Below are 26,491 nucleotides of genomic sequence, written 5' to 3'. Positions count from 1 at the left end.
ATAGATGGTAGCATTACAGGGATAATTGACACTTTTTCCTTTGATTGACCTACTAATATTTCCTGACTTTGGAGAAATATACTTCCCTAAATTTGCAACTCCTCAGTGAAGCCCATATGTTAATTTTTCTATTTTTACCTTTTCTTAGGTAGTGATATTACTGTGTCACAAATTTCAAAGTTTAAATACTGTTGCAAAATCCATTATAGTCAGTGGTATACTGTAGGCAAATGTTTGACAACCAGCTTCCTGGGGGAGGGGGGGAGATATGTGTGCATAAAACATTTAAGTTTAATCTGCATTATTAACATTTTCTTTATTACTTTCTTAAATCTAGACAGTCAGCAGAACAATAAACCAAACCCTAATTTGTAGTATTTGTTAATTTTTGAGGTGTAAATACTCACACAGGAGAGTTAACAATTAGCTTCCTCAAGCTGGTATGAGCTATCTCCAACACATTCCTGATTTACTCTCATTAACTGCAAGAATTAGAATATTAGTATTATTTACCTAGAGACCAGTAGGCCTGAAACTTAGAGAGGAATTGTAGAATATTATGAACAGTCATGTCCTATGACCTGCTATAAAAACTTTAGTTAAGAAGTGTAAGTTCAAAAGGTACTTCTTTGGCTATGTATACATTTTATTAAAGTCAGCTCGTATAAAATGAGTTAATTTTTTTTTTAAGAATAATTTTATTTTTGCTTCAGGAATGAGCTTGGCTACATTGCGGAGCCAATGTGATGCTGCTTCACAGACTATTCCTGCTCACTGTTTAGAAGCTAGTGATTCAGAGGTCCTGGTTAGCTCTGTGCAACAGAAGTCAGTGGCCAAGGATTCACCTTCCCTAATAAATGTTTTGGGATTTAAGGAGCGACCTTCTAATGTGAAAAATTCAGTTACAACATCTATTTCTGAACCTTGGACTCAAAGGAGTTTCTACAAGTTATGTCATCCTTCAGATACAGGTGTAACTTTACAAAAAACACAGTTTTCATCTTCTCCTGCTGATTCATCTGAATCAGAATGTTCAAGCCCAAGCCCTGTTATTTTCTTAGATGAAGAAGGGTATCAAAAAAGCTTAAAAGCAAAACTTGAGTTGCCCAAGATTCCTGTAGGGAAAGATGGTATAGAAGACTCAGATTCTGAAATAGGTGAATTTTTTGACAGTTTTGATCAGTTTGATGAGTTAGAACAAGCTTCAGATGCTTCTTGTCAACTTAAATGGGAACCTGTCTTAGGAAATACATCCAAAAAAAGAGTGCACAAACATGGGAAATCTTGTTCTATTACCACTACCATGAATCCTCAGAAGTTCAAGTTTGATCGTCCCACTCTCCCAGCTAATGTAAGAAAACCAACTCCTCGTAAACCAGAATCCCCCTATAGTAATTTGTGTGATGTCCCAGACTCCCCTCGCCCAGTGAAGACAACAGGGGAAGACAGCGGCTTGTTTAGTCCCATCCGATCTTCAGCTTTCAGCCCTCTGGGGAATTGCACTACTACAGAATGCTACTGCCACATTGATGTCAGTGAAGAGAGGTTTAATGAAAATCATGATAACATTTATCATGCTTATTCAGATTATGCAAACAATGTTTCATGTGAAATACTTGGCTCTGTTTTTCATTCTCAGTTAGTTCCCAAACACACTGAAAATATATCTTGCATTGATAGTATTGTGTCCACAGAGGGGAAAATACTAACTATAGACCTTAAACGCAGGGAACTTGATTGGAAAGTAAGATCAAAACGCAAATCTTTAATGATTAAGGAGAATATTCAGAAATTTGCTGCTGACCTTGTGGAAAAAAGTTTTGGCCATGCTTTTAAAGACTTACAGAAGGGAGTCTCTTCCTGTACCAGTGCACTCTGTAGTTTAGCAGTGAAATTGACGTCCTCGGTCTTTGATATGGCATTTAATGAAATTGGAAGGCGGAGAGCCTTTTTGTTGAAAAAGCGTGCCATCAATGGTTTGGCCAACTTTCTGGTTGGGGATGCTCTAACCAGCGCTTTACGAGATTTACACTATGTCAAGAAGCAGATATTTACCAACACTGCTGCCAGGTTTGCTGCAGACCTTGCTGAAGAACTTATTTTTGAAGGCCTTATGGAAGTGTGCCAGTTTTCCCATCCACCAACGCCCACAGGGACACACGACAGCCCTTTTGATTATGAAGACAAAGTAGTTAGGTCATATGCTAAGGATTTGTCTGAATCTGTCATACAGGAAGCATTCATTGAGCTATCACAAGTTGATGTGACTTTTACCACAAAAGCAGCAATTAGTGTCTCAATGGATAACATCAAGTATGTCAGCGCAGAAAGTGTGTTGCAGTCAACACAAACCTCAACTTCTTTCCCTGCTTGTCACAATCAAGTACTGACAGCCTTGAATCTAGTACAGGACTATAGAAAAGAATACACAGTGCAGCAGGCCTTGTTTTGTACTTCTGGTGTTGTAACCTCTATACCAGTGCCCTTGGCAGGAAGGGCCCTTGGCAGACATCATGCTTCATCTAATATACGTCAGGAGAGTTCTCACCAGCCATCAGATAATAGTCATCAAGCATACAATGATTCTACCCAAACATACTTTATGGCAAAAAATAGGGAAGAGGAAGCAGCTTGTCTTAGAAATAGTAAACTGCCTTCAAACCACAATCCAAGTAATGAAAACAACTATGAGTTTTCATATAACCAGAATGATCTTAAATTAACAAATAGCATTGGAATCAATAGCTGTTCAGAATTAGCCTGTGGTCTATCAGCTATCAATAGTTTCTCTGGAACAATGGTAGATATGATAGTAACTGAAACATATGAAGCAATTGCCTCCTCCAGACTTACCAAAGCAGTTGGAGAATCTTCAGATTATTTAATGAAAGACAAAGCTTTACCACATGGTGGAGCAACTCTACAGCCTGGTGAAAGTAGCTCTAAAAACTATTTTGCTGATCATTTATCTAAATACATTATAAAGCACTCCATAGATGAAAGCAAATTGGTAGCATCAAATAATAAGAATGTGGCACACAGTGCAGGTATCCCAACATGTGCAGGCAGTATTAGAAAAGATATATCTAGTTTGATAAAGAAACATGAAACAACAGAGAAGCAACAGTTTTTGCCTGCCCTTAAAGAAGAGCCACAGCTGACCTCAAATAAGCCAACCAACTTTCAAGATGGGCTGGATCAGTCTATTCAAGATATGTCTTCATTAGTAAAGGATTATGTTCCAGAATATAAAGGATCCATGGGTCCCAAGCTGTCTTCAGGTACTCTGCTACCTTGTCCAGATGTAACATCCCAAAGACAGAATACAGAAGAACTCTCTGAGGCAATGGACTCTTCATTAAAACACTTTGACAAATCAATGAAAAAACATGACCTGAATAAAACTGTGCTTGGTCCTATGCCTTTGGGGCAAGAAATATGGTTTTCTCCTGCTCATACTTTCTCACCTACAGTGCTTCCTGGTGAAGACATTTCACAAGGGGAGGATAAACAGAAAATCAGAGATGGGAACATAATACCTGATACCCCTCCACCAACTCCTCTAGTACCACCTCAGACTAGTTCAGAGCAGAACTTAAGGAAATTAACCAAAAAGCTCAAAGGAGAATTAGCAAAAGAATTTGCACCTGCTACACCACCTTCTACACCTCGAAATCCATCTCTTAGTGGCCTCTCTGAAAGTGAGCAAAATACCATAGAAAAAGAAGAGTTTATGTTGAAACTGATGAGGTCCCTTTCAGAAGAAGTTGAAAGCAGTGAAGATGAAGACTATCCAGAAATGCATGTGAAATCAGAGTGCTCAGAGAAAACAGCCCAGTATGCAAATAATTTAGCTACACATATAATTTCTTTGGCAACTGACATGGCTGCTTCCTATTTACATGATAAAAGCTTCCAAGCACCTAGTACAAAATCTCATTTAAATGTTCAGAGCCAAACATCTGGATATATTACACTTGTAAATAAAGATGAGACTTTACAGTGCTTACAGGATTTTGCTGGTGATGTGGCAGGGGACGTCATCAGAGAGGCTAAGAAAATAGTAAAATCAAAACATTCTAAACTACTGAGGCTTAAGAAGAATAACTGTCATATGGATAGTCTTTGTCTAAAAAGAGATGAGAGAGACTATTGCTCAAAAGAGAAGTGGAATATACAGGTTGAACAGTGGCCAAGAGAAGTTGAGCCACTTAACCATTCATTATTTCAGAATACCTACATGTCAGGTCTGACATCTAAGTATCCCAGCTGTGAAAGTGTGACGGATGAGTATGCTGGGCACATTATCCAAGTTCTGAAAAGGGAAGGTGCTAATAGTGAGTTAATAATGGATCAGTTTGCTAGTCGACTTGCTTATAGATCTGTTAAATTAGGACTGCAACAAGCAGCTAGGAAAATCCAACTGAAATATAATAAAAAAATATTCCCTGTACGAAGCTCACAGATGAACAGTAAGAGTGACCTGTTAAAATTCTTGAATAAAGATAAGCACCAAATAGATAAAAAAGGACAAGGCAAAAGAAATATTGGTCATCTTTGTGAAAACCAAGCTGATGAAGGGGTTAAACCTACACACAAAATTGACTGTCCAGAGTTGTTAAGATTTTCAGACTCTCTTGCTTACAGCATAACACGGGATGTCACAAGAAAGCTACAGATGTCCACAGTTGGCTTGCCAAAATCTTTAACAGATTCTTGCCTTTATAAAAAATCTACATGTGAGGAAGATAGGGGGGGTTATGTTGAATCAGCATTTTCGAAATCTCTTCAACTTTCTTCTCCAAAACAAAAACTTTACCACAGCACAAGCAGCTTAAATGAATATGAGTATGGCGACAGCATCATTCAAGCTATCGAGCAATATGCCAAAAAAATAGTAGAAGACACTTTAGAAATAAGTTTGGAATCTGCAGTTCTCCAAGTTTCTAAGAACAGAAAATCAGCAGATAGGTTTACTTATGCTGAAAAGTTGTCACCATTTTCTAGTACAGCTTGCAGGTATTGTAACCTGAAAGAACACCAGGACTGTATGGAAAAATCATCACAATACTTTTTTGGACAGGAGCCTTCTGCTAGAAATAAACCAGTATCTAATTCAAAACTTGGAATTGGCTGTCAGAAGTCTAGACTTTTTCACCTCGATGTTCCCAGAATCCATATTGATCTCGAACAGAAGGTGGTGTTAGCTGAAAAGATAGTTGCTGCAGCTATCGAAAAAGCAGAAAGAGAGCTAAATAATACCAGTCTGGCAGCTGATAGTGGAATTGGAAAAGACGGTGTGAGTTTTGCAGACAGCCTTACCGCAGAAATAATGACTTCAGCTATGACGAATATTGGGCACAATGTTAACATCAGGTAAATTTTGTATGTATGATGTACACATACATACATTCTTGTATACATATATATGTATATATACATACACATATATTTTATGAGAAGTTATACTCCCCCATTTGAAGTATTGGTCACTTTTTTTTCAATTAATTAAACATAAGTGCCTACTGTGTGCAGTTCACTCTAGATACTAGTGAGTCTTAGGCACTATCTACTTTGCCTTCTGAGGATTTTGCTCTCCCCTAAGAGGGGTGCATTGTTGAGGAGAATGGAATTCGATCTCTGGACTCCTCACAAACAAACCTGAGATGCTTTCAAGTTTTCTTCTTTTTCGGAAATTGTACCTAGAGTCTCAGTTTAGATACTCTCAGCCCCCTCCCACACCTCCCCTCCCCCAACTCAATACTGGAACCTAAGAGACTTCAACCTTTTTGGGTATTGATTTCCATTTACCTGTTTTCATTCTCCTCTTCCTGCAAAATTCACTCATTTGCCAAATTCATGTATACTTTGTGCTGAGAACTGAGCTTGGTGTTATGAATATGAATAATAATAAAGGATAAATAGTTCTTATAAAAAGCAGCTGTGGTATAGTTGAAGGAGCTCTAGGCAGAAGACCTTGATTAAAATATTGGTTCTACTACTTACTAGCCATGTAACCTTGGGCATGTTATTCATCTTTCTGTGTTCCCATTTCTTCCCCTGCAAAATCAGGGTAATATCTGCATTTTTTAACTCATTGGATTTTTGTGAGAATCACATGTGACAACATATGCAAAAGTTTTTTAAGCCACAGAACACCATATACATGACAGATAGTATCACTTTCCTTCTTAAAATGAGGGATTTGGAGTAGATGACTACTGAGGCCCCTTCAAACACTAGCATTCTATGTTAGAGACAGATTTTTGTTTCACAAAAAGGGGAAAAAATATTCCTAATAATTAGAACTATATAAAAGTGAAGTTGACTACTTTGGAAGATGAGTTCTTAATCACTGTATTTCTTTAAGTGGAGCCTGGATCAATCTTTTTTGGGAATGTTGTCTAAAGGGATGCCTGTTCTGGTTTGTATTGGCTTGGTCTAGACAATCTTTCAGGTCGTTTCCAACTCCAGTGTTCCATAATTTTGTTAGATGAAAAGATTGGGTTAAGATGTTGTCTCTGACATCTTGGAGCTTTACAGTTCAGTGTTCCTTTTTTGTTTTGTTTTCTGCTTTCTATTTAACAGTTTCAGTTCAATTCAGGAAACCTGTTTTTAAGTAACTACTGTGTACAAGGCACTGTGTTCAATTCTGGGGATACAAAAGTGAAAAATGACACTGACCCTGCCTTTGAGGAATTTGCACTCAAAGGGTTAACTGACATGTACAATAAATATAAGAGAATTTGATGAAGTTAAAGGAGAAATCAAGATAAGTTATCTAAGAGGATTTAAGGAAGAATTATGTCCTGAGTTTTAAGTAATAGATATTGTTTTACTACTTGAAATAATAGCAGTAACATTTCCAAGACCAATATACTAGAAAATTTCTGAGATTTTTATGGAAATAGTCTTATCTTTAAATTTAGTGTAGAAAGTATTCTGGCCTGTGTATTTCAGAAAAACCTATTTTTATGAACATCAAGCAGTAAGAGAACCTTTCATTACTTTCCCAGTAAGTAAAAAATCACCTTATTTAATAATGTTAAAGAAGTAGTTCTTTTCACGTGGGGCTGGCTTTTTAAAAAATAGCTACAAAAGTGTTTTATCTATAGTGTCACAGTTGGAAGGGAGGAACTTAATGGTCATCTAGTATAGAGTTATGGCCAAACCAGATTAAAATGTAACTGAGAAATATTTAGCAAAATAAATAAAAATACAGTAGAACATAAATAATGTTCATGTGTGGTTTTCTAAATCACTATGTAACCCACAGGGATCATTAAGGTTCAGAGGCTCCCATTTCTAATTAAGTTGGTAGCATTGGTGGTGTCCAGCCCTTTGATTATGTGATTCATCAACTAGTTGTCATCTAGTTTATGATATAAAATACCTGGGGTACTGTCAAAAGAATAAATGTAGCTACAGCGTCATCTCATTAATAAATTTTTCTGTATTCAAGTTGTTAGAATATGAAGATTGAAATCTTCTGCTTGCAACCGAAATATTAGATGACATTGGAGGCCACAACCTCCTAATCTTTTACTATTTCTCCTTCCCTTACTCTCTACATCACCTTATTTGCTATGTCTTGCTACTCTTGTTGCTTTGAGTGCAAATTCTGTTTTACCTAATATGCATTCTAGCCATATTGGACTGTTAGGTGTTTCCTGATCTTGACATGTTGTCACTCACCTTTATGAGAGAGAACATGTCAAGATCAGGCATTCCTCATGCCTAGAATGCATTCCCTTTTTGTCTTTGCCAGATAAAATCCATTTCTTTTTTCTGGGATCCACTTGGCTTCCACTTTCTCTACAAATTCTTCCCTCATCTCCTCTGCTGAAAATTATCTCCCATCTCATGTTTTCATAGAGTACTCTCTGAATCTCTTCTTTGTCCCCATCACATTCTACATCATATGTATTTGTCATTTTATACATGTCCTGCCCACTGGTATATTGTAAGGTTCTAGAGTACAGGAACCGTGTCATTTCTCATTTGTGCATCCCTACAACCAATACATACTAGGCACTAAATAAGTGGTTTTTGAATTGAATTACTTTTAATTCCCTTCTAATGGAAAAATTTCTTTAAATATCAGAGCTACAGTAATACTTGACAAATGTAATCTTTTGTTGGACTAGTTTCAGTTTATAGTGCTAATATTCAATGTAAATTGTTCCAATTTTATGGACCATTTTATCACTTCTTGGCTTTCACATGTTGTCAGAATAATTGTTTCAAATCCTACCTAGTGGTGAAAAAGAGGAAAAAGAAAAGGGAAGCTGGTTACAAGTGACTAGTAAGCATAATTTTTGTAAAATAAATTTTTATTGATATCTTTAGTTTTTATATTAAATTCATGTTGCATTGCTTTCCTTCCAAGAGCAATCCTTTAACATAGAATAAAAAGAAATTCATCAAAATTAACCAACATATCAAAAAATTCTGACAGTATATACAGTGGCTTAGTCTAGACAGTCCTCTACCTCTGCATCCCATGCCCACACAGGAAGATGGGCTTTTATAGGTTCTGTTTGCTTGGGGGAAAGAAGGCAATTTCTTATTCTGATTTTTAAAAATAATAACTAGTTTTATTGCATAGCTTATAGCAGCTTGCCTTCTTACTTGTTCTTCCCTCTTTTGGTCTGGCAAATGTCTTTACTTTTAATTTTTTTGGGGGGAAGCTCAGATTTATGCAAGTATTCAGGAATACGTTATAAGGCTGTGAATGATCAATTTAGTAGCAGAAATATTTTAGTGTTGGCAAGTGTAAGGTAACCAGTTTAGAGGGAGAAAATCTAAATCATATTCTGAAATAGTTATAATTATCATCATCAGTAATAATAATAACTGCTATTTATGTAATTCTTTAAAGTTTATAAAGAACTTTACAAATATTATCTCATTTTATCCTCACAACAATCCAGGAACATCACTGCTAATAATATCACCCCCTATTTTACAGATGAGTAAAACATAACGTTAAGTGAATTTCACAGGATCACATTGCTAATAATTTTCTGTGATCAAATTTGAACTCAGGTTTTCCTGAGTCTAGGTCAACACTATCACTGTACTGCCTACTTCCCTCCTTTACTGACTGTACTTTGAAACCACTAATCGACTTTACTAAAATGCCAATAGAATGTGATATATTTACAGGAAATGTCTAAGAAACAAAACATAAAAGTCAAATCTTGCTCTTATACAGAATAATAGTATGTTTACTGGCAAACTTAATGAATTTCTTTCTGGTTTCTTGTGCCTCAAGTAGAAACAGAAAAAGACTCTAGAAGGACAGACAAAATAACCAAAGGGATGAAAACACTTTAATATAAGAATAGATTTTTTAAAAAAATCCTTTCATTGAGGAAAGACAAATGCTAGTAGAGGGAATATGATAAAAGCATAAGATATCATAAAGATTGTAATGTGAGGATATACTTCATCACCAAATCTTGGAATCTGAATTGAGAGGAATTTTTTTTTTTGGTGGGGCAGTGAGGGTTAAGTAACTTGTCCAAGGTCACACAGCTAGTAAGTGTCAAATCTGAGACCAGATTTGAACTCAGGTCCTCCTGAATCCAGGGCTGGTGCTTTCTCCACTGTGCCACCTAGCTGCCCTTGAGAGGTAATTCTTAAAGCATGCTGTTTCAGGTATTTCTGCATCATTAATTGTTCTAATATTATTCATGACTTACATTTATATGGAACTTTAATAAATAAAACATTTTACTATTTCCTCAGCATTACGAAGGGGTCATGCAAATGAAAGGTAGTGAAAATATTTGATAGAAGAGGTACACAAAACAAGCAGTATGAAACAGAAATCATAGATTACTGGACAGGATGAAAGGGGCCTTAGAAATCATGTAGTTCAACAAATCCTTTTCCCTTTCCCTCCCTTTTATAGGTGAGAAGTTCTGTTTAGTGTTACAGATAGAAAATAGAAATTAATTTTTAAAAAAGCTTTGATAATTCATGAATTATAGAGGAAAATATTAAGGTAAAGTCAGAGCCTTTTGGAGTATAACCTTCAAGTTATCATGAATCCCTTTGAGCTACTATCAGAAATAGAATATTAGATTAGATAGCTTGACATTAATTGCTTTCTCAAGTCATTTGTAGTTTTGTATTTCTATTAATTTACTCTTGAATTGTTACAGAAATATAATGTAGAATGAATGATATATTGATTCAAATTTCTTTTTAGTTCAATGGGAAAAGAAGGATTTCAGTCAGTTGAGTCTGTTGGTAGCCAGCAGATGAGTCTGAGTATTGGTGATGACAGTAGTTGGTCTAATCTAAGTTTCGAAGATGACCATCAGGACGAGAGCAGCAGTTTTCTTCATCTCAGTGACAGGTAACTGAAATTGTGCATATGCATGCAATTACCTAGTTTGTTTGACCCTACATACTTGTAGTCTTGTTACAGAAAATCTTCATACCTTCCCTTTGTAGATGAAAAAAAATATCTACAGATTTTAGATATAGTGTTATTCCATGCAACAAGTATTTATTGAAAGTAGAGGGAATGCACTTTGTGAAGTAAAGGGTTCTTCACAAAATTTAGTTATGGTAATAATAGTTGTAGTAGTAGCAGTGGTCATAGTAGCAGTAACTAAACATATCATATAATTAAAATCAATACTCTTATCACTCACATTGTGATATGGAGTGAAATGTGCCATCTCAGGAATTAATGTATTATTGGGTAAAATGTTTGATTTTTCTATAAATCAAAGAAATTAGATGTGAAATATACAGGATGTAGTAGTAAAATAGCATTGAAATGTTTGTCATTGTTCAACCGGCTTTATAATTTATAATGAGTTCACTGTACTTATTACCGTAATATTATAGTAAAAGATAGTGGATTTTATATTGGAGTAACACTAAAAGACATAAAAGTGTAGATATTCCAGATGACTCTGCTGTGCCAACAATTAAGTTAAAAGCTTTTTTTTTATACTTCTTTTTATAATCTTTAACCTCTTAAAAAGTCTTTTCATAGACTTTGAAAAGTTAGCAGGGAATAATGACTAAAGGATCCTGCCTTGGAGTAAAGAAGACCTGACTTCAGGTCCTTCCTCTGACATATATTAGCTAGGTACTTGGGTCAACTCTCAGTGCCCTATTCAACTCTCTTAAAACTATAATTTGTAGGTGAGTTGCTCATTTGCATTTGTGGAGGGAGTTTCCAAACTGGGAACTCCCTACACTGATGAAATCATAGCTCCAGACCAAATAATCTAATCTCCTTTCCGTGTGTGTGCATGTGCACATGCACGTGCATTCCCCTTGTTCATAGGATCACAGATTTAGAGTTAGAAGGAAGAAGGTAGGAAGAAAAATTATCTGTAAAACATTTCAACTGGAAAAAAGCTTTCAAATTCACATATAGTATGTTCAAGTTAGTCCTTTTTTAAAAGGACTTTTTAAAAAGTTCTTTTTATATTGTAGCTAAGTTTACTAAATGACAAATGACTCATAACCTTTATATTATGCAAGTTGGAAAACTATAACCATTATAAAATCAAATATTATTTTGAACAGCAGGGGGTGCTTGTATCCTACCTAACTTTCCCCAAAATAATATTTTAGAAAATTTTATTAAATGTTTTAGAATTTTTTTCCTCATTCAGAACTTTATGTAAAGTGTATTACAGATAAGAATCTCTGAAACACTGACTAAAACATACCTTTTGACACTAGCTTTTCCTTAACTTAAAAACTACTAAATAGTAGTTATTCTGTTTTTATTATTTTCTTATACCTGCCAGGATTTCATATTTCTTCTGTGAATTTTTAATTTTTATTTAAATAGTTTCTTTATCATGTTGTTTTTTTCAGTACTTTTATTCAATTATAATTCTAGAAATGGAGATAAATTGAGATTTTACATTTATAGATTTTTATTTATAACACAAAATTTCTGTCTCTTGATGCCGTTTTATTGTTCTATGATGGTTGCCCTGAGAAATTGCTGGATTCAATAAACTTTGGGCTCAAACTCGTGCCACCTTAACACCCTTAGGAGTACACTTTCTGTAACATTACTTTGTAATTGCACTAAGAATTGTTGTTTTTCTGTACACATTAGGCTTTAATTTCAAAATCTATTACTCTGTAGTATGGACATAAAACTTAGATGAGAAAGTCATATCCCTCCTTTCTACGTATATTCATTTTACAGGAGCAGGGGCAGGGAAAGGCTGCTGTGGAGGAAGTAGAAAAAAACTAGAGAAAGAGGAGTGGATCTAAGAGTGAAGGGCGAGGGCTTTTATGCAATGACTGAACCAGGGACTCTCCAGTCAAAAGAGAGGGCCTCAGAGTGGAGCTCACTCAGTATTTAAATGTTTTTACATTCACTTATTTCCCACTCATAGAGATAGCTAATCTGTATCTTGGTGAATGAAGCACATATTAAATATTGATGTTTACTTAAGCACTTTGTTCCCCAAAAGTGTGGTTGATATTGATAGTGTATCACTTTAATCACAATTTACTATACCTATGAAAATCATTACTATTTCTTAAGACTATATCAGAAAATGGATTCATTGCATATTTTTAAATAGGTAAGAGAATATGAAGAGAGATTGCAATTTGCAACCCGTGCTTTACTTCTTGTGACATTGCTTAGCAGCCATCTTTAGAAAGCACAGCAGCTTACTTTCAGAAAGGCTCTTGAAACATGGATTTATAGATGTCTGAATAGCATGCTCACAGAGTGCATATTAATGTGTCAGTGAAAAATGCAGAAGATCTCTCATGGCATACCACAGGGCTCTTCTTATTGGTTCTTTATTCATCATCTTTACCAGTATTTTGAATGCAACTGGAAGCTCCAGTCTTTGCATTTGAATGATACGCATCTAGGGTGGAAAGTAATATATTGGAAAGATTAAAAAAAAGATTAGGTTTAAAACAACAACAACAGTGACAGAAGTACATAATGGGTGGGGGGGAGGGACTCAGCATGAAAAGTATCTGAGGGTTTTAATTAAGTATAAAATTAGTGTCAGCTCATTGTGTGGCACATCTCTAAGAAACCTTGAAGTTTTAGGCTTGGCTTATGGAAGAATAGTGTGCAAAATATTTATATGGTACTCAGCATTTTGAACAACTTTTTTATTCTATAATAATATTAGCATAGACTTCTTTATAGTACCAGTTAATAAGGTAAAATTAATAGGATTGCTTGACATTTTTAAGAAAGCTAACTTGAAAGCCTTAGAATGATCACAGATTATTTGTGAATTAATTATGCAGCTTTGTTAATTTAACATATGTGATATGTTAAGCTATTCATGTTTACAGAAATAAGGTGTATTTGTAAATATTTTTGTAATTCTAAGAAATACCTTCTGCAATCTTATTAAGATTGAGAAATGTTTTATAGCTGCTTATTGCAAGCTAACAGATTTATTATTTTAATTACTCAAATTGTAAAATTGCATGTTGAAAGTTTCTGTAAGGAATTGCATCTAATTTTATTTCTAAGTGCAGTTGCCATTTTCTTTGTAGTTGCTTTGCTGCAGTTTTAGAACACAATTATTTTCCTCTTTAGAAATGGCCACTGCTATTTTTTCCTTTTTATTAGGTAGCAGGCATGTAGATGTAACAAATTATCTGTTTCATATTAAAGACTAGCCAACCCGAAAACTGCAGTAATTGTTTATGAGATGGGCTCCATTCATTTGTGATTTCATTTTTGTCATACTTCTTTTACTTAGGAAATGCTTTTGTCACCATTTACCTCTTAATTTACACGTAAAATAGGAATTGAAGATTGCTTGTGTAATTATAGTAGTTTTACATAGACAGCATTAAAAACAAACAACACAATGTATCAGAAGGTAGTCTAATTTTAAACTCTATTTTAGTAGCTTTTTCCCCCCTTTTCTAAACCATCTTCATTGAAGACAGTTTGATTAAAAATTTGTCTGAAGCTTATTTGTTCACCATGGAACTTGTTACTTAAAGTTCCTTCATTTGCTGTTCTTTAATGTGTTATGTGTTCACTGGAAAACAGTCAAATAAACAGTCAAAAAAAACCCAACAACAATCAAAACCCACCCCAAATCAGTGTCTTTGCACATTACTTTTCAGGGTAACACCAGCCATCCCTAATTACTTCTCTGCTTGGTGCTCCAGTTAATTTTGACAGTGGCAGAACTTCATTGAAAGGTTGAGGTGGGGGAAGGAATAAGCCTATATGTAGTACCTACTGTGTGCCAGGCACTTTGCTAATGACTTGTTCAGAGTCACACAGTCTGATGTAGGATTTGAACACAGGTCTTGCTGAATCCGGGCCCAGTGTTCTATCCACTGTGCCACCTAACTGCCTCTGCCTTTCTTATTGTATAATAAGGACAGAAACAGCTCTGAAGGAAAAGCAAGATCTTTTTAGATCTACTGTTCATTTTCTAGTTCAGCTCTGTTCTCTTCTTCTCTGGCAGTAATGGTAACAGCAGTAGCTGGAGCAGTCTTGGTTTAGAAGGAGATATGTATGAGGAGAATTTATCCTTTCCAACATCAGACAGGTTGGTCTAGTCCAGAAATTTAAACAGATGACTTTTTCATCACTAATGCATGAAATTACAGTTCTAAATGAATGTGTGTTACCCATGCACATGAATATCAATATGCTTTTCTTCTAACCATGGCATGATTTTGCCTAATGAACTTATATTTGGTGAGATATGGCTATGTCAAGTGTGAATGACATCTAATTATAAAGTAAGTTATCTATTTTTGCATGCTCTGCTTGCTCTTTTTTAATCTATCAGTTATTATTTCCTAAAGAAGAGCTTGCTTCCTACAGAATTTCTGTTTTCTTCCTTTGTCTTCAGTTCATGCAGGTTTTATTTGGTATGGATGATCTCAAGTGTAAGAAAAATGAACTTTTCTTTACTTTAAAGAGAAATATTAATGCTATTATGTATTGGATGCCTAAATAAATCTTCATGGCATGATATAAAGCTATTGAGTGAAACGTAACCCTTGTCTTCTAAGAGCTTATATCTAAGACAAATATTGTAGACTATTTTTGCATTTGAATTCTATATCTAAAATTACTTGGATATTTGTCACATTAAGGTAGGATGTCTGGGTCATTGGTTACCTATCCTTTGGAACCCATTGGCAGATCAGATTATAACATGAAATGGTGTGAGAAGCAAAGCTTCCTTTTGATTGTTGTTTCTTGATTCTTTTTTAAAAAAATATTGTGTGTCTTACCATTTTCACATTCATGAGTGTGTTTTAGAACTGGCTTTATACATTGTTGGTTAAAGTTATACTAATATCTGCCTTTTTATTTCACAATTCAGTGATGGGACAGATGATAAAGATGAAGAACATAAACATGCTATAGAAGGTAATGGATATTACACTAAAAAATCTGGCATTATATGGCACTTAATATTTTATAGAATACTTTCACACCCGTTATTCTCATGTTACTTAAAATATATTTTTTGTGTTTATGTATTCTTTTGTACAATAAATGAATCACACAATGTAAGGGTTATTTATGTCAATCATATCAAAATAAGTCTTGATTGAATATTACTTATGTAATTTTAAGTTCTCTATGAAGGAGGTTAAGTACTTGCTAAAGTAATTAAATTCATATTAATATGTGCCCTAAAATAATTATAAGAGATTTGTTTTATTTTCTTCTAAGTGTAATTATAGTTCACAAAGTATGAAAATATCCCCAAAATTCTAAAAATCCACCACAAAGTCATAGGACTTTATTATAATTATAGCATAATATTAGCATAATCTTTTATTTTTAACCAAATGATAAAAATATAGTAAAATGATTTTACTTAAGAATTTCAGCTTATAAATGATAGCACAAATGTTTACCTAATTTAATCCCTCCATATTCACGTTATTTTAGGTAGTAGTTGGGTTATTTATTTTACTAATATAATCCATCTTGTATAGATACTTGATGCTACTTTTTTGGAGTCAGCAATCTTTTTGGGTAAAAGAGTCATTTTTTGTAATAGTCTTGGAATAGAACTTTTTGAAGAGTTATATTACATTATCAGGTCAGTATATATATATTTTTTTAATGCTACAGTGAAATAGTAATGACAAACTACTAGCCTAGGATGGAATATGCCTAATAAGGGCTGGTGAAAATCTATTTGCTTGGAGTCTTGACAGTTTAATCAAAAGGGTTAGAAACCATAGAAAATCTTTACTGTGTAGAAAGAAGAGTAGCAGATATACCCAGAAATTCACAGGAAACAAAACACAAGAAAAGCTAGCTGTAAAAACCCGTGGCCTCTGGCGCTTATGCCTGTATGCAGAAAGTATGGCTAACAAGCAAAGTCAACTGGATATCCTAATACTGGGAGTCAAATTTGATCTTAAAAAAGGTATCAGTAAAACTTCATATATAAAAAACCTGTAACTTATAAACTTATGGCTTGAATATGACTCTCGGAAGGTTAGTCTTTATTTTAAGGAAGGATGGGAAGTGCCCATGAGTTGTGATGTTGATGTGGCACTATATTGGATTGTATACTAATGAGGCTATACCATTATGAGAAAATGTAGGCACATGATGTTGAACATTCTGGTGTAGATCAACAGTGGCTGATTTAGACTCGGGTAAAAAGTCCTGTATTCAGAGTAGTAGTTGGAGTTAGTCCTGGGTATGAATCCTGACCATAATTCTTATCAGCTGCATGGCCATGGACAACTCATATAAAATCTTTGAACCTGTTTCCTCATCTGAAACAGGGACAATAATATTTGCACTACCTAACTGGAGAAAGAAATGCTTTACCAGTGTGAGTTATTACTCCTTCACTGAGTTCTATTTTAATGCCTTGTGTGTGCCTAATGTATATAGAAACTCATATCAGTATGCCAACATTCTAACCTTCTGAGGAATTGGGTATCTTAATTTGTTGAAATTTGGGGGTCAGGATTAACCAGAAAACTTTTTTGGATAATCATTATTGAATGTATTTAAAAAATAAATTTATGCATTTCTTGTCTTAGATTGTAATACAATGAATACAATTCAGTTTTTCTTTGAGGACCTTTTAACGTCTCTCTATGGTTATTGTAAATGTCAATTTTGATAGTATAATAGTATAGATACAGAATACATTGTTTGGGATGAATACATTCTTTCTGAGCCAAGGCATATCATGAATATTTTTTTTCTTAAATCTTTGAATCAACTAGCTTGTGTTTTTGTATATGTGGTGGGAGAGGGTTGTTTCTTTTTTCACATAGTCTTAACACAGAAAATTTCCAATTAATTGAATATTTTCATTGTATTCTAGTTAATTATGGTTTTATTGTGCAGTAAGTCTTATTAAAACAGAAGTGATTTTTATACTTCTTCCCCCTGCTTTGTAACAGCTGTAATCAAGACAGAGGGTCTGTCACATGTGCAAGATCCTAATTACCCTAACCTAGCTGTGCTTTCCAATTGTATGAAGTAGTCTTTATTTGGTCTTCAGTCTTATATCATGGAAATAACCCAAGACTGGGGACTAAGAAATATGGAGTTCTAACCCTGGCTCTGGCTACTCATAAAATTGTTGATATGGAAGTACTAAATTTAGGTTATTACTCCCTTACTAAGTACTACTTTCTTAGTGCAATCTTAGGCAGATAATAATCCACCAGAGTTTCATTTTCCTCATTTGTAAAATTAGGACTAGATAATCTCTGAGGTTTTATCAGGTACTAAAATATTGATGGTCTTCATGATGGATGTGTGTGCACATGTGCATGTGTGTATATTACTATATATTTAACAGTATAATATTTAGAGCTGAAATCAAACTAGCCCAAACCTCTTTATTTTACATATGGGACAACTGTGACCTAATCATATTAAATAATTTTTCCAAGGTTACAGAGACTTCTTACCCAGTTCATTTAAAATCTGCATTTTCTGGTTCTTGCATTTCCAAATAATAGGATTATTGCTGTGTGTTTTTATTCCAGAATGTTAATTTCATGAGCATTTTCCGTTTTCCCCCATTATGTAACTAATTACTAGTTGTGTAAATGATTGCTCTGTGCATTCATTTCAACAGTTTAACATGAAAGTAAAGTTTATTTTCATTTGGTTTAATCCCATTTGAAACACATGTTTTGAATTAACAGGGACTAGTTATTTCTGTGCAATATATAGTTCCTATACTTATAGAAATCTGAATATGTAGTTTTAAAATTCATATATACATATACACATATATATGCATGTATTTCAGATTCATTTTGTAAGAAATTTATTTTAGTATGTTCTACATGATTATAATGTATAACCTATATCAGATTGTTTGCTGGCTTAGGGAGGGGGAAGAGAAGGGAAGGTGGGAGAAGAATTTGGAACTCAAAAAATATCTTTACATGTAATTGGAAAAAACATGTAAAAAATTAAATTAAAAAAATTAATTTCTATTAGGACTTTTGGTGGCAATTTTTTTCTTTGACTTTTAGGACATATAGGTTTAACTTTTAGACATTGATTGTTATTCATAGCACTTTAGGCAATCTGTTGAAAACTTCAGAAGTCTCTGTTTAGCTATAAACATGTAGCAGAAGAAATGTATAATGGAGTTAACTTTTCTGCTTGCTTAAAAGAAATGTTATAACTTGTAAGATTTGCACTTTTGGTGGTATGGTTAAAAAATAGATTCCCATTATCTTTTTTTAGAATCATAAGAAATGGAACCTTCTTACTAATATTGGAGAATATAGTGATTTGAGTTTGGTTGATATGTTTCATCTCCTGATTATTTTGTCTTAAATATTAGGTTTGGAGAAAGTTGGGAAGAAACTACTAATAGTGAATATTGATATGGCCCCATGTGCTGTGGATCCTCAGCTGAGACTTGCCCTTCAGTGGCTAGCTGCTTCTGAGGCAGAGGTGGAACAACTTTATTTCCATGACTCTGCAAAGAAAGAATTCATGCTGGTGAGTGCTGGTAGAGGATGCAGACCTTGTCACTATTACCCATCCATCCATCCTCTGTTGTCATGTTTTAGTAAAGATGTCTTTGGCTCAGTATCTCCAATAGGTTCACCATGAAACAGGAATCAAGGAGCTTAAGTTAAGCGCAGTTTTCTGTTTTAGAATTGTAATAATTTACCCACTTAATCTTGCTTTATTTTGTTAGTGGGCATATTCTAAACAAAAACTTCAGGGCTCCCCTAAATGAAGAAACATAGTCTACTTTTTGAATTTTGTTTATCAGGAATATCATTAGCATTTGAATCAGTGATAAATAAACCTTGTAGATATCAGGACTTGAGCTAGTGTAATGAGCTTAAGTTGAAACCATTAGCTTTATAGTTTGTCCCATTAGTAATGGAATTACTATCTTTTAAAAAATATTTGTTTTATAGATATTGTTTTTCCACAGATAATTCAGTGCCAGTTAGTTCTACTCTTAAGTTGTTTATTTGAAAAGGAATTTATTGTTTATGATTACATCTTGGCAGTAAGTTGTTTTTATTACAATTAAATCATAAATAATTTAGCAATTTAAAGAACACCATAGACATGCTTATGGCAGAGTTAATAGGTATAAAGTTCTGTAGGTGTGTGTAGTTTTTAAGAATGCTTAGCGTTTTAAGAAGCAAGACCTTTGCCTTCCTTGTGTCCATCCAGGTTAGAAGGTACATGTGCCATCCAGAGCATTGCTCTAGATGTGTGTACACACACACACACACACACACACACCCTCAACCTCCAGCCAACTTAGCAACTGTTTCATTTTTATATATTAAAAAAAAAGGCTTTATATATCTGCAGTTTGTATTCTTCAGTGTGAAAATCTTTCCATCCTAACTCTTAAGCTGAACAGACACTTTGCTTTGAACAAGACATTCCTGCTTTGAATTCATTAATTCAGCAGTCATTCATTAAGCATTTACTATGTGCAGAGCATATTTCATCTCTAAAAGCTGAATAGGAATAGTTAGATTTTATTAAATAAACTCATCTAATAAAAGACTGTATTATATTCTATATGTTTTGTAGAGATTTGTTTTATACATCTCTATAAAATAAATTTGGGATTTCTGTAATGAAAAGAATATTGAGCTTAGAACTAGAATTTGGGTTAAGATGATCTGTGTTTGAAATTCTGGCTCTGCTAAATTTGTGGCCTCAGTTTTCTCCTCTGTAAAATGGGGATAATGGTATTTCCATACCTATCTCATAGAGTTATTCTGTGGCTCAAATGAGATAGTCTTTATGGCAGTTCTTTCCACGCCCTCCCCTTTTTTTAATGACTGTGCTTTTTAACCTAAAGTTACCATATTAGCCAAATAAAATAAAATAAAATAAAAGCCTGAGCTTTGAGTATGGAGGTGAAAGGCATATGTGACTGTAGGAAGGCATTGTATAAAATATAAATCAAAAAGAGGTAGGAGAATGACCCAGAGATAGTTAAAAATAATGATTGATAAAACAAATATGTGATGAAATATGGGCATACCAACATAATATCTTATAAAATTATATATTGTCTGTAGTTGAAAAGTATTTTCTATTTTTCAATTTTTAACTCAGCTTTGTGAATAGGAGTGTTAGGGTTACGTAGAAAAAACAGGAAAGAGATGGGCAACCTAGGGGCAGCTAAGAGTCAGGAAGATGTATGTTCACATCTAGATTCAGATACTTATCTGTGTGATTCTAGGCTTCCTCAGCTGGGAAATGTTGATAATAATAGCTCCTACCTCATAGAATGTGAGACTCAAATGAGGTGTAATACTTGTGAAGTGCTTAGCATAGTGTCTGGCTCATAGGAGACTACTAATATATTCTTGTTTCCTTATTTTCTTCCTTCTTTCCTGTAGCAGAGAGAATTAATAGTGCTACCAGTAGGTAGGTAGAACCCTGAGGGCTTTGAACAAGCTGCCCTACAGTGACTTAACTGCCTGGAGGCTCATCTCCTAACATCCCTCTTTCACCTGTCTGGCTCAGTTTTTCTCTGGGAAGAAGTCATGCTTGTTAAAATAGAGTGGTGGCCTAGAAGCACTCTGGTTCAGTGTTCAGGTTCTAAAAAACACTCAGGAGATTTTTCCTCCCTCTAGTAGAAATGAGAATGAAGACGATGTGGAATTGGAGTTTTTATTATTTTACACTTAATCATATTTTACATAACCATGAAAATTTCCTAAGTTGGAAAACCATATTTCAGTTGAACTTCAGGTGTATTCTCTCATAAACACACATTGTATGGTGAAAGGAAAATCCCCATCCCTTTTTTAAGATTTGGTATCTTTTATTATGATTTCTTATACTTGATTGTGAGTGTGACAAAATTCTTTAGGTTGAGAATTTTCCTGTTTTATGAAGCCTTTTCACTAGTTTTTTAAAAATAAATTTATGTATTTATTTATTTCCAGTTATGTGTAGAGGTAGTTTTCAACATTCATTTTTATAAGATTTTTAGAGTTCCAAATTTTTCTACCTCCCTCCCTTTCCTCCCCCTTCCACAAAACAGCAACCAATCTGATATAGGTTGTATATGTACAATACACAAGTCCTCTTTTTTTTTTTTTAAAAAGGTTTGTGTTCAGTCAATATCAGTTCTTTCTCTGGAGGTGGATAGTCTACTTCATCATTAGCCCTTTAGGATTGTCTTGGATTATTGTATTGCTAAGAGTAGTTAAGTCATTCACAATTGCTCATAGAACAATACTGCTGTCACTGTGCACTATGTTCTCCAGGTTCTGCTCACTTCAGTATACATCAGTTCATATGAGTCCAGGTTTTTCTGAAATCATCCTGCTTGTCATTTCTTATAGCACAATAATATTCCATTACAATCATATACACAGCTTGTTCAGTCAATCCCCAATTGATGGACATTCCTTTGATTTCAAATTCTTAGCCCTTTTCACTAGTTCTTGAAGTGCCAGGTTTATGGAGTTGTGTCACCATATAATCCACAGGTCCTTTTCTTGGAGATGTGCCTCTAGACACTAGCAAGGAAGTGTTTAGTTTGAGGGAAACTTAGTTGATGTTAAGTAATGAATCACAGTGAGGTTCTTAGCAATAAAAGTATTTTAAGAACATCTCATAGCTGTCAGATTTTTGGTTAACTTTTTTCTGTTTTCTTTTTTGCTAGCTTTCAAAAAGAGTACGAGAGAAAGAATGGAAAGTGGGAGACCTCTTGCAGGCAGTTCTTAAATATTATGAAATGATGGAAAAGGCTTCTGATGAGGAGAAATGCAAACCTCTGTTTTGTTGGATCTTGGAAAATGCATAAAACAAATCCAGCCACTGTACATTTTATTCCTCCTTTTGAATGAAAAGATATGTATGCAGGATAAAATGTAACTTGCAAATATTAACATTGTTAGCATAGTTGAAGGTGAATAAATAACCTTTTTTGAGTTATTTGTGATATATACCCAGTATGATAATCCAGTTCATATCTTTGTAATCTGTATTGGAATATTATCTTCATTTATTCTTCTATCCATGTGTTTGTCATATTCAGAATAAGAAATTGGTATATGAAGGAAAGTCTGATGATGAAGCTCTCAGGTGACTTTGTCTAGCAGGATTTTCATTGTGTCCAATAGTGCTGCTAAAAACTGCATTTGTGATTTATTGAAAACTTTTATTACTGAGATGGCTGTTAATAGAATCTAGCCAGCTAATAAGATTTATAACACTTTTACCTGCCACAGTTTTGCAACATACATGCCCCTTTGGGAAAAAATAGTATTAATGACAAATTTGACATCAAGTGTCAATAAGATTGAAGCTAGTTTTTTCTTCTGGAAAAATTTGTCATTTGGCCAATCTTTTTAAATCATAGTTTTATTTTTCATAGTTAAGATACTATCAAACTTCTATTGTAACTGCTTGAAACAGAATATAATTTATTAAAGAGCAGCTACATTAAAATTTTAAAGTTGCTACAAATATCAGAAGTGACAGGTTTAATAATCTTTAATCAATTAAAAAAAGTTATTTGCCAATATTGCCAATTTATGTTGGAGTGAAAGTGTGTATGTGAGAATGTGTGTAAGTAAACATCCTCTTGGCTTTGCAAATGATTTTTGCCCTATTTCTAAGATTTCCTTTTATTTTATTGTCTTAGGAGAACTCACTGTTGAATATTATAAAGGTGCTTTAAAATCTGACATCACAAACAAGAAGAGTTTTGATTTCTCTTTGTTGCTAATTGCATGTTAAATTTCCAATTTTACCCAATAATGTAATACTAAAAATAGAGATTAAATTGAAAAACAATCCTAGAGCAGACAGGCATTGCATAGAAACAGTCGCACAGTTGATTGACAGATTTTACAATAACAATTCGGTCTAGTATCAGGTTTTTTTCAGATGAGGTAAGACTGTCCTAAATTCCAGAAAATGTGGTGTTGGCCTTTTAAAAAATATTTTAAACATATGCTTTTTTCCTACAAAATAGTATTTCACCAACCCTTTGGATGAAGTGTTTCTTGCTACTTGTTGCTGTAAATTGAAATTTGATACAAGTTAGAAATTAGGAGATCTACAATAATATTACATCATTAGTTTTTAATTCAACTTTCAGTTTTCCTAATAGCTAGAAGGCCTTCCCCACATCCCTCATTATGGGTAATTCTATTTCTGTTATCTTTTTTCCCTGAGCACAGAATAGAAGGCATGGCCTTTTCCCAGAGCACTTATATTGAGTAATAGTATTATTGTTACAGTGAAGTTCTCTTACCTTTTTTTTTTAAAGCAAAGTGCTAAAAAGTATTTGAAAACCTTCAGAGGTTTTGTGGCAAACTTTGAGATTGTTTCATATAGGAAAACTACCAGAATAGACCAAACCAGTACCATTTCTGTTATTTCATCTTCAAGTTTTTTTTTTTAATTGGACCAAGAAATGCAGGTAGAATTTTTACTACTTTTTCAGACAGTGATATGAAGAATCAGTGGGCTGCTATAAATATTAGGATTATTTTATTAATCATAAGGTAGATTAATTGCATATTAGATTTTAGATCATATTTTTCAATATCTTTTTTTAAAGGTCTGTCATTGCATTTAACATGCGTAGTCAATCAGCAGCAAACCAAAATTCTGATTTTGTTTTATTCTGAAGTGGCAATATAACCAGTTGCTTTGCAAATCTTTTTCCAAACACATAGATGTTTGCAGTTCTCTCAGTAATTCTTGTTTTCAGCTTAGATTCTATTCTGCTTATATTCTTGCCATCCTCACAGTTCTTTGGAACATTACTGAGTTCAAAGATCCATTATAGAAGTACTGAGTTGTTAATAAATGTGATTACTGATAATAAAAAAATAACGGAAATATCATATTTTTATCAGGACAGTGACATAGAAATAAATTTTAAAGAGATGTCATGATAGGCATTACTTAAATTTCTTTGTAGATAGAAAACAATAAGATTCAATCAGTACAGTCAATCAACCCCACAGTTCAAAATAATTTTTCTCTGAGATGCCTCTGTGTGTGGGGTGTGTGTGTGTGTGGGGGGGAGATTGGGAGATTGAGAGATTGAAAGATTGATTGATTGATTTTTTTTCCCAGTGATATTCCAGTTTATTTTGACTGTTTAGGTTGTGCTTTAACTCTGTTTGGGACAGCTGTCATTGACATTTTTTAGTGACAAAAACTGCTTGGTGTTCTAATTTCATAGAGTGTCTAATTTGTGGGGATTTTAATCCTGGTGAAATGTAATGATATGTTCTGACCTGTTTAAAGTAGTGACTGGTATCGAATTTTGTATAAATCAGTTCCATCTTGAGCCATTGCAAGAAGTGTAGAAATAAAAATCTAAAAAAGACTGAAGATACAATGAGATATGGCTTAGTACAACTTTATTTTTAGATTAATTAAAGTATGTACTAAGATTTGGTTCTTTTAGATGGTCACTTTCACAAAAAGAGATTTGTCATTTTTTGGTATGTTTAAAATTAGTACCTGATTTAAGACTTTGTTTTACATAATGATTCCTTCACAAACCATAGAAGGAATCACAAGATTTGATAAGGAGTGGGGGAACATTTGAAAATCCTTTGTTAAGAAAAGTCTTACAGATATATGTGGTAGTGTCTTTATTTTAAAAATGCTTGCAAATTTTAAATAAATCATCTGTAAAGCTTTAGTTTAGCCTAAATAATGGGTTTTATTTTGCTGCTGAGAAGAGTTTAAATTGCTTATTAAATGTGCCATTTAGTAGCATAAAAATGGGTAGTTTACTCATGTGACCTTGAAGGAATTGGAATTAAACTTTGCATTTGGAAGAAAGTACTATCTCATCAATGTGTGTTTTGGTGCTGGTTCAGCAAACATTATTCTTCAAGATTTGATATTGTCAGTAATTCAACTTATTAATATATCATACTTTGAAATTTACTGTTTTCTAACGTAACTTTCCATATCTTTTTGTGGAGGGGAGGGTGGGGAAGGAAAGGAAAAGGGAGAAAAGGGAAGGGTACATGGAAATATGGAACTATTTATTCATCCTTTGGGTGTGAAAGGGCACCCAAAATTACAAATCCCCTCGCCAGCACAGGAAGTTTATACAAATTAGTGGATATTGATGATTATTAGTACTAAAAGGCAAAAATAATTGTTTTTTTCTGGTTTCCTTCTGTGCTGCTTTTTTTCTTTGGGGTAGAAAAAGTAACCATATACAAATGTCAGCAAGACACTTTTCCAAGCATTTACTGTATTCTTGTTCTCAAGAGACAGATGCAGTATTAGCTACTCTAATTATGTTTTGTAACATCTGTGTACATTCCTTTTGTATAGGTGAAGTTATAGTTTTACAAGTTCATTGTTAGGTTTGAATGGTATTTAATATTAATTGGATTTGCTATTTTTGTTAATTGTGCAGTAGTATAGTAATTCACAACCTTAGTTCAATGAGTCAGATGTATACTGAAAACAGTAACTATGTAACTCAGTCTTGTATTTTGTAACGGTGTCATAATTTTTCAGTTTCCAAATGATGAACTCCAGTTGCACTCAATTGTCTTTGTTTTCACAGTGGCTTAAAATAAACATTTCAAAAAATACTTTTGTAATAATTTACAATTTTTATTTTACCTTACAGGACAAATTTTTAAGTCTTTAATCTACCAGCTTTTCCAGTAACTTCAAGATTCTATTCGACTTGGTTTTGGTTATTCACTAAATGATAAACTTTTTTGTTAATTAGAAAACTAGTGGTATTTTGATGGGTTTGCTGTCTTTAAGAAATGTGAAAGAGGGGGGCAGCTAGGTGGCACAGTTGGATAAAGCACTGGCCCTGGATTCAGGGGGACCTGAGTTCAAATCTGGCCTCAAATACTTGACACTTACTAGCTGTGTGACCCTGGGCAAGTCACTTAACCCTCACTGCCCCGCAAAAAAAAAAGAAAAGAAATGTGAAAGAGGCAAGTAATTTGTGGTCATCTAAGTCAGAGGTGTCAAACTTGTGATGTGGCCTGGCACATG

At 33.9% G+C, this 26,491-nt stretch overlaps 1 protein-coding gene across 6 annotated transcripts in view; it reads left to right on the top strand.

The window, feature by feature from the left end:
* AKAP11 (A-kinase anchoring protein 11) overlaps positions 1 to 26,070 on the top strand; it is a 99,911-nt gene extending 73,841 nt beyond the window's left edge. For 5 of the 6 annotated variants that reach the window (XM_043998627.1, XM_043998625.1, XM_043998629.1 and 2 more), the window contains 6 exons: positions 714 to 5,376; positions 10,220 to 10,369; positions 14,472 to 14,555; positions 15,345 to 15,391; positions 18,819 to 18,979; positions 22,146 to 26,070. In XM_043998627.1, coding sequence (XP_043854562.1) covers positions 714 to 5,376; positions 10,220 to 10,369; positions 14,472 to 14,555; positions 15,345 to 15,391; positions 18,819 to 18,979; positions 22,146 to 22,286 — 5,246 coding nt within the window. In that variant the 3' untranslated portion in view covers positions 22,287 to 26,070. The remainder of the gene's footprint in view (positions 1 to 713; positions 5,377 to 10,219; positions 10,370 to 14,471; positions 14,556 to 15,344; positions 15,392 to 18,818; positions 18,980 to 22,145) is intronic. The other variant, XM_043998630.1, reaches the window with a different exon arrangement.
* Positions 26,071 to 26,491: the final 421 nt, after the last annotated feature.

Source organism: Dromiciops gliroides, chromosome 3, assembly GCF_019393635.1.
Source record: "Dromiciops gliroides isolate mDroGli1 chromosome 3, mDroGli1.pri, whole genome shotgun sequence".
Classification (NCBI taxonomy): Eukaryota; Metazoa; Chordata; class Mammalia; order Microbiotheria; family Microbiotheriidae; genus Dromiciops; species Dromiciops gliroides.
Note: the sequence above shows the minus strand (reverse complement) of the source record. Positions and strands in the feature narration are given on the sequence as shown.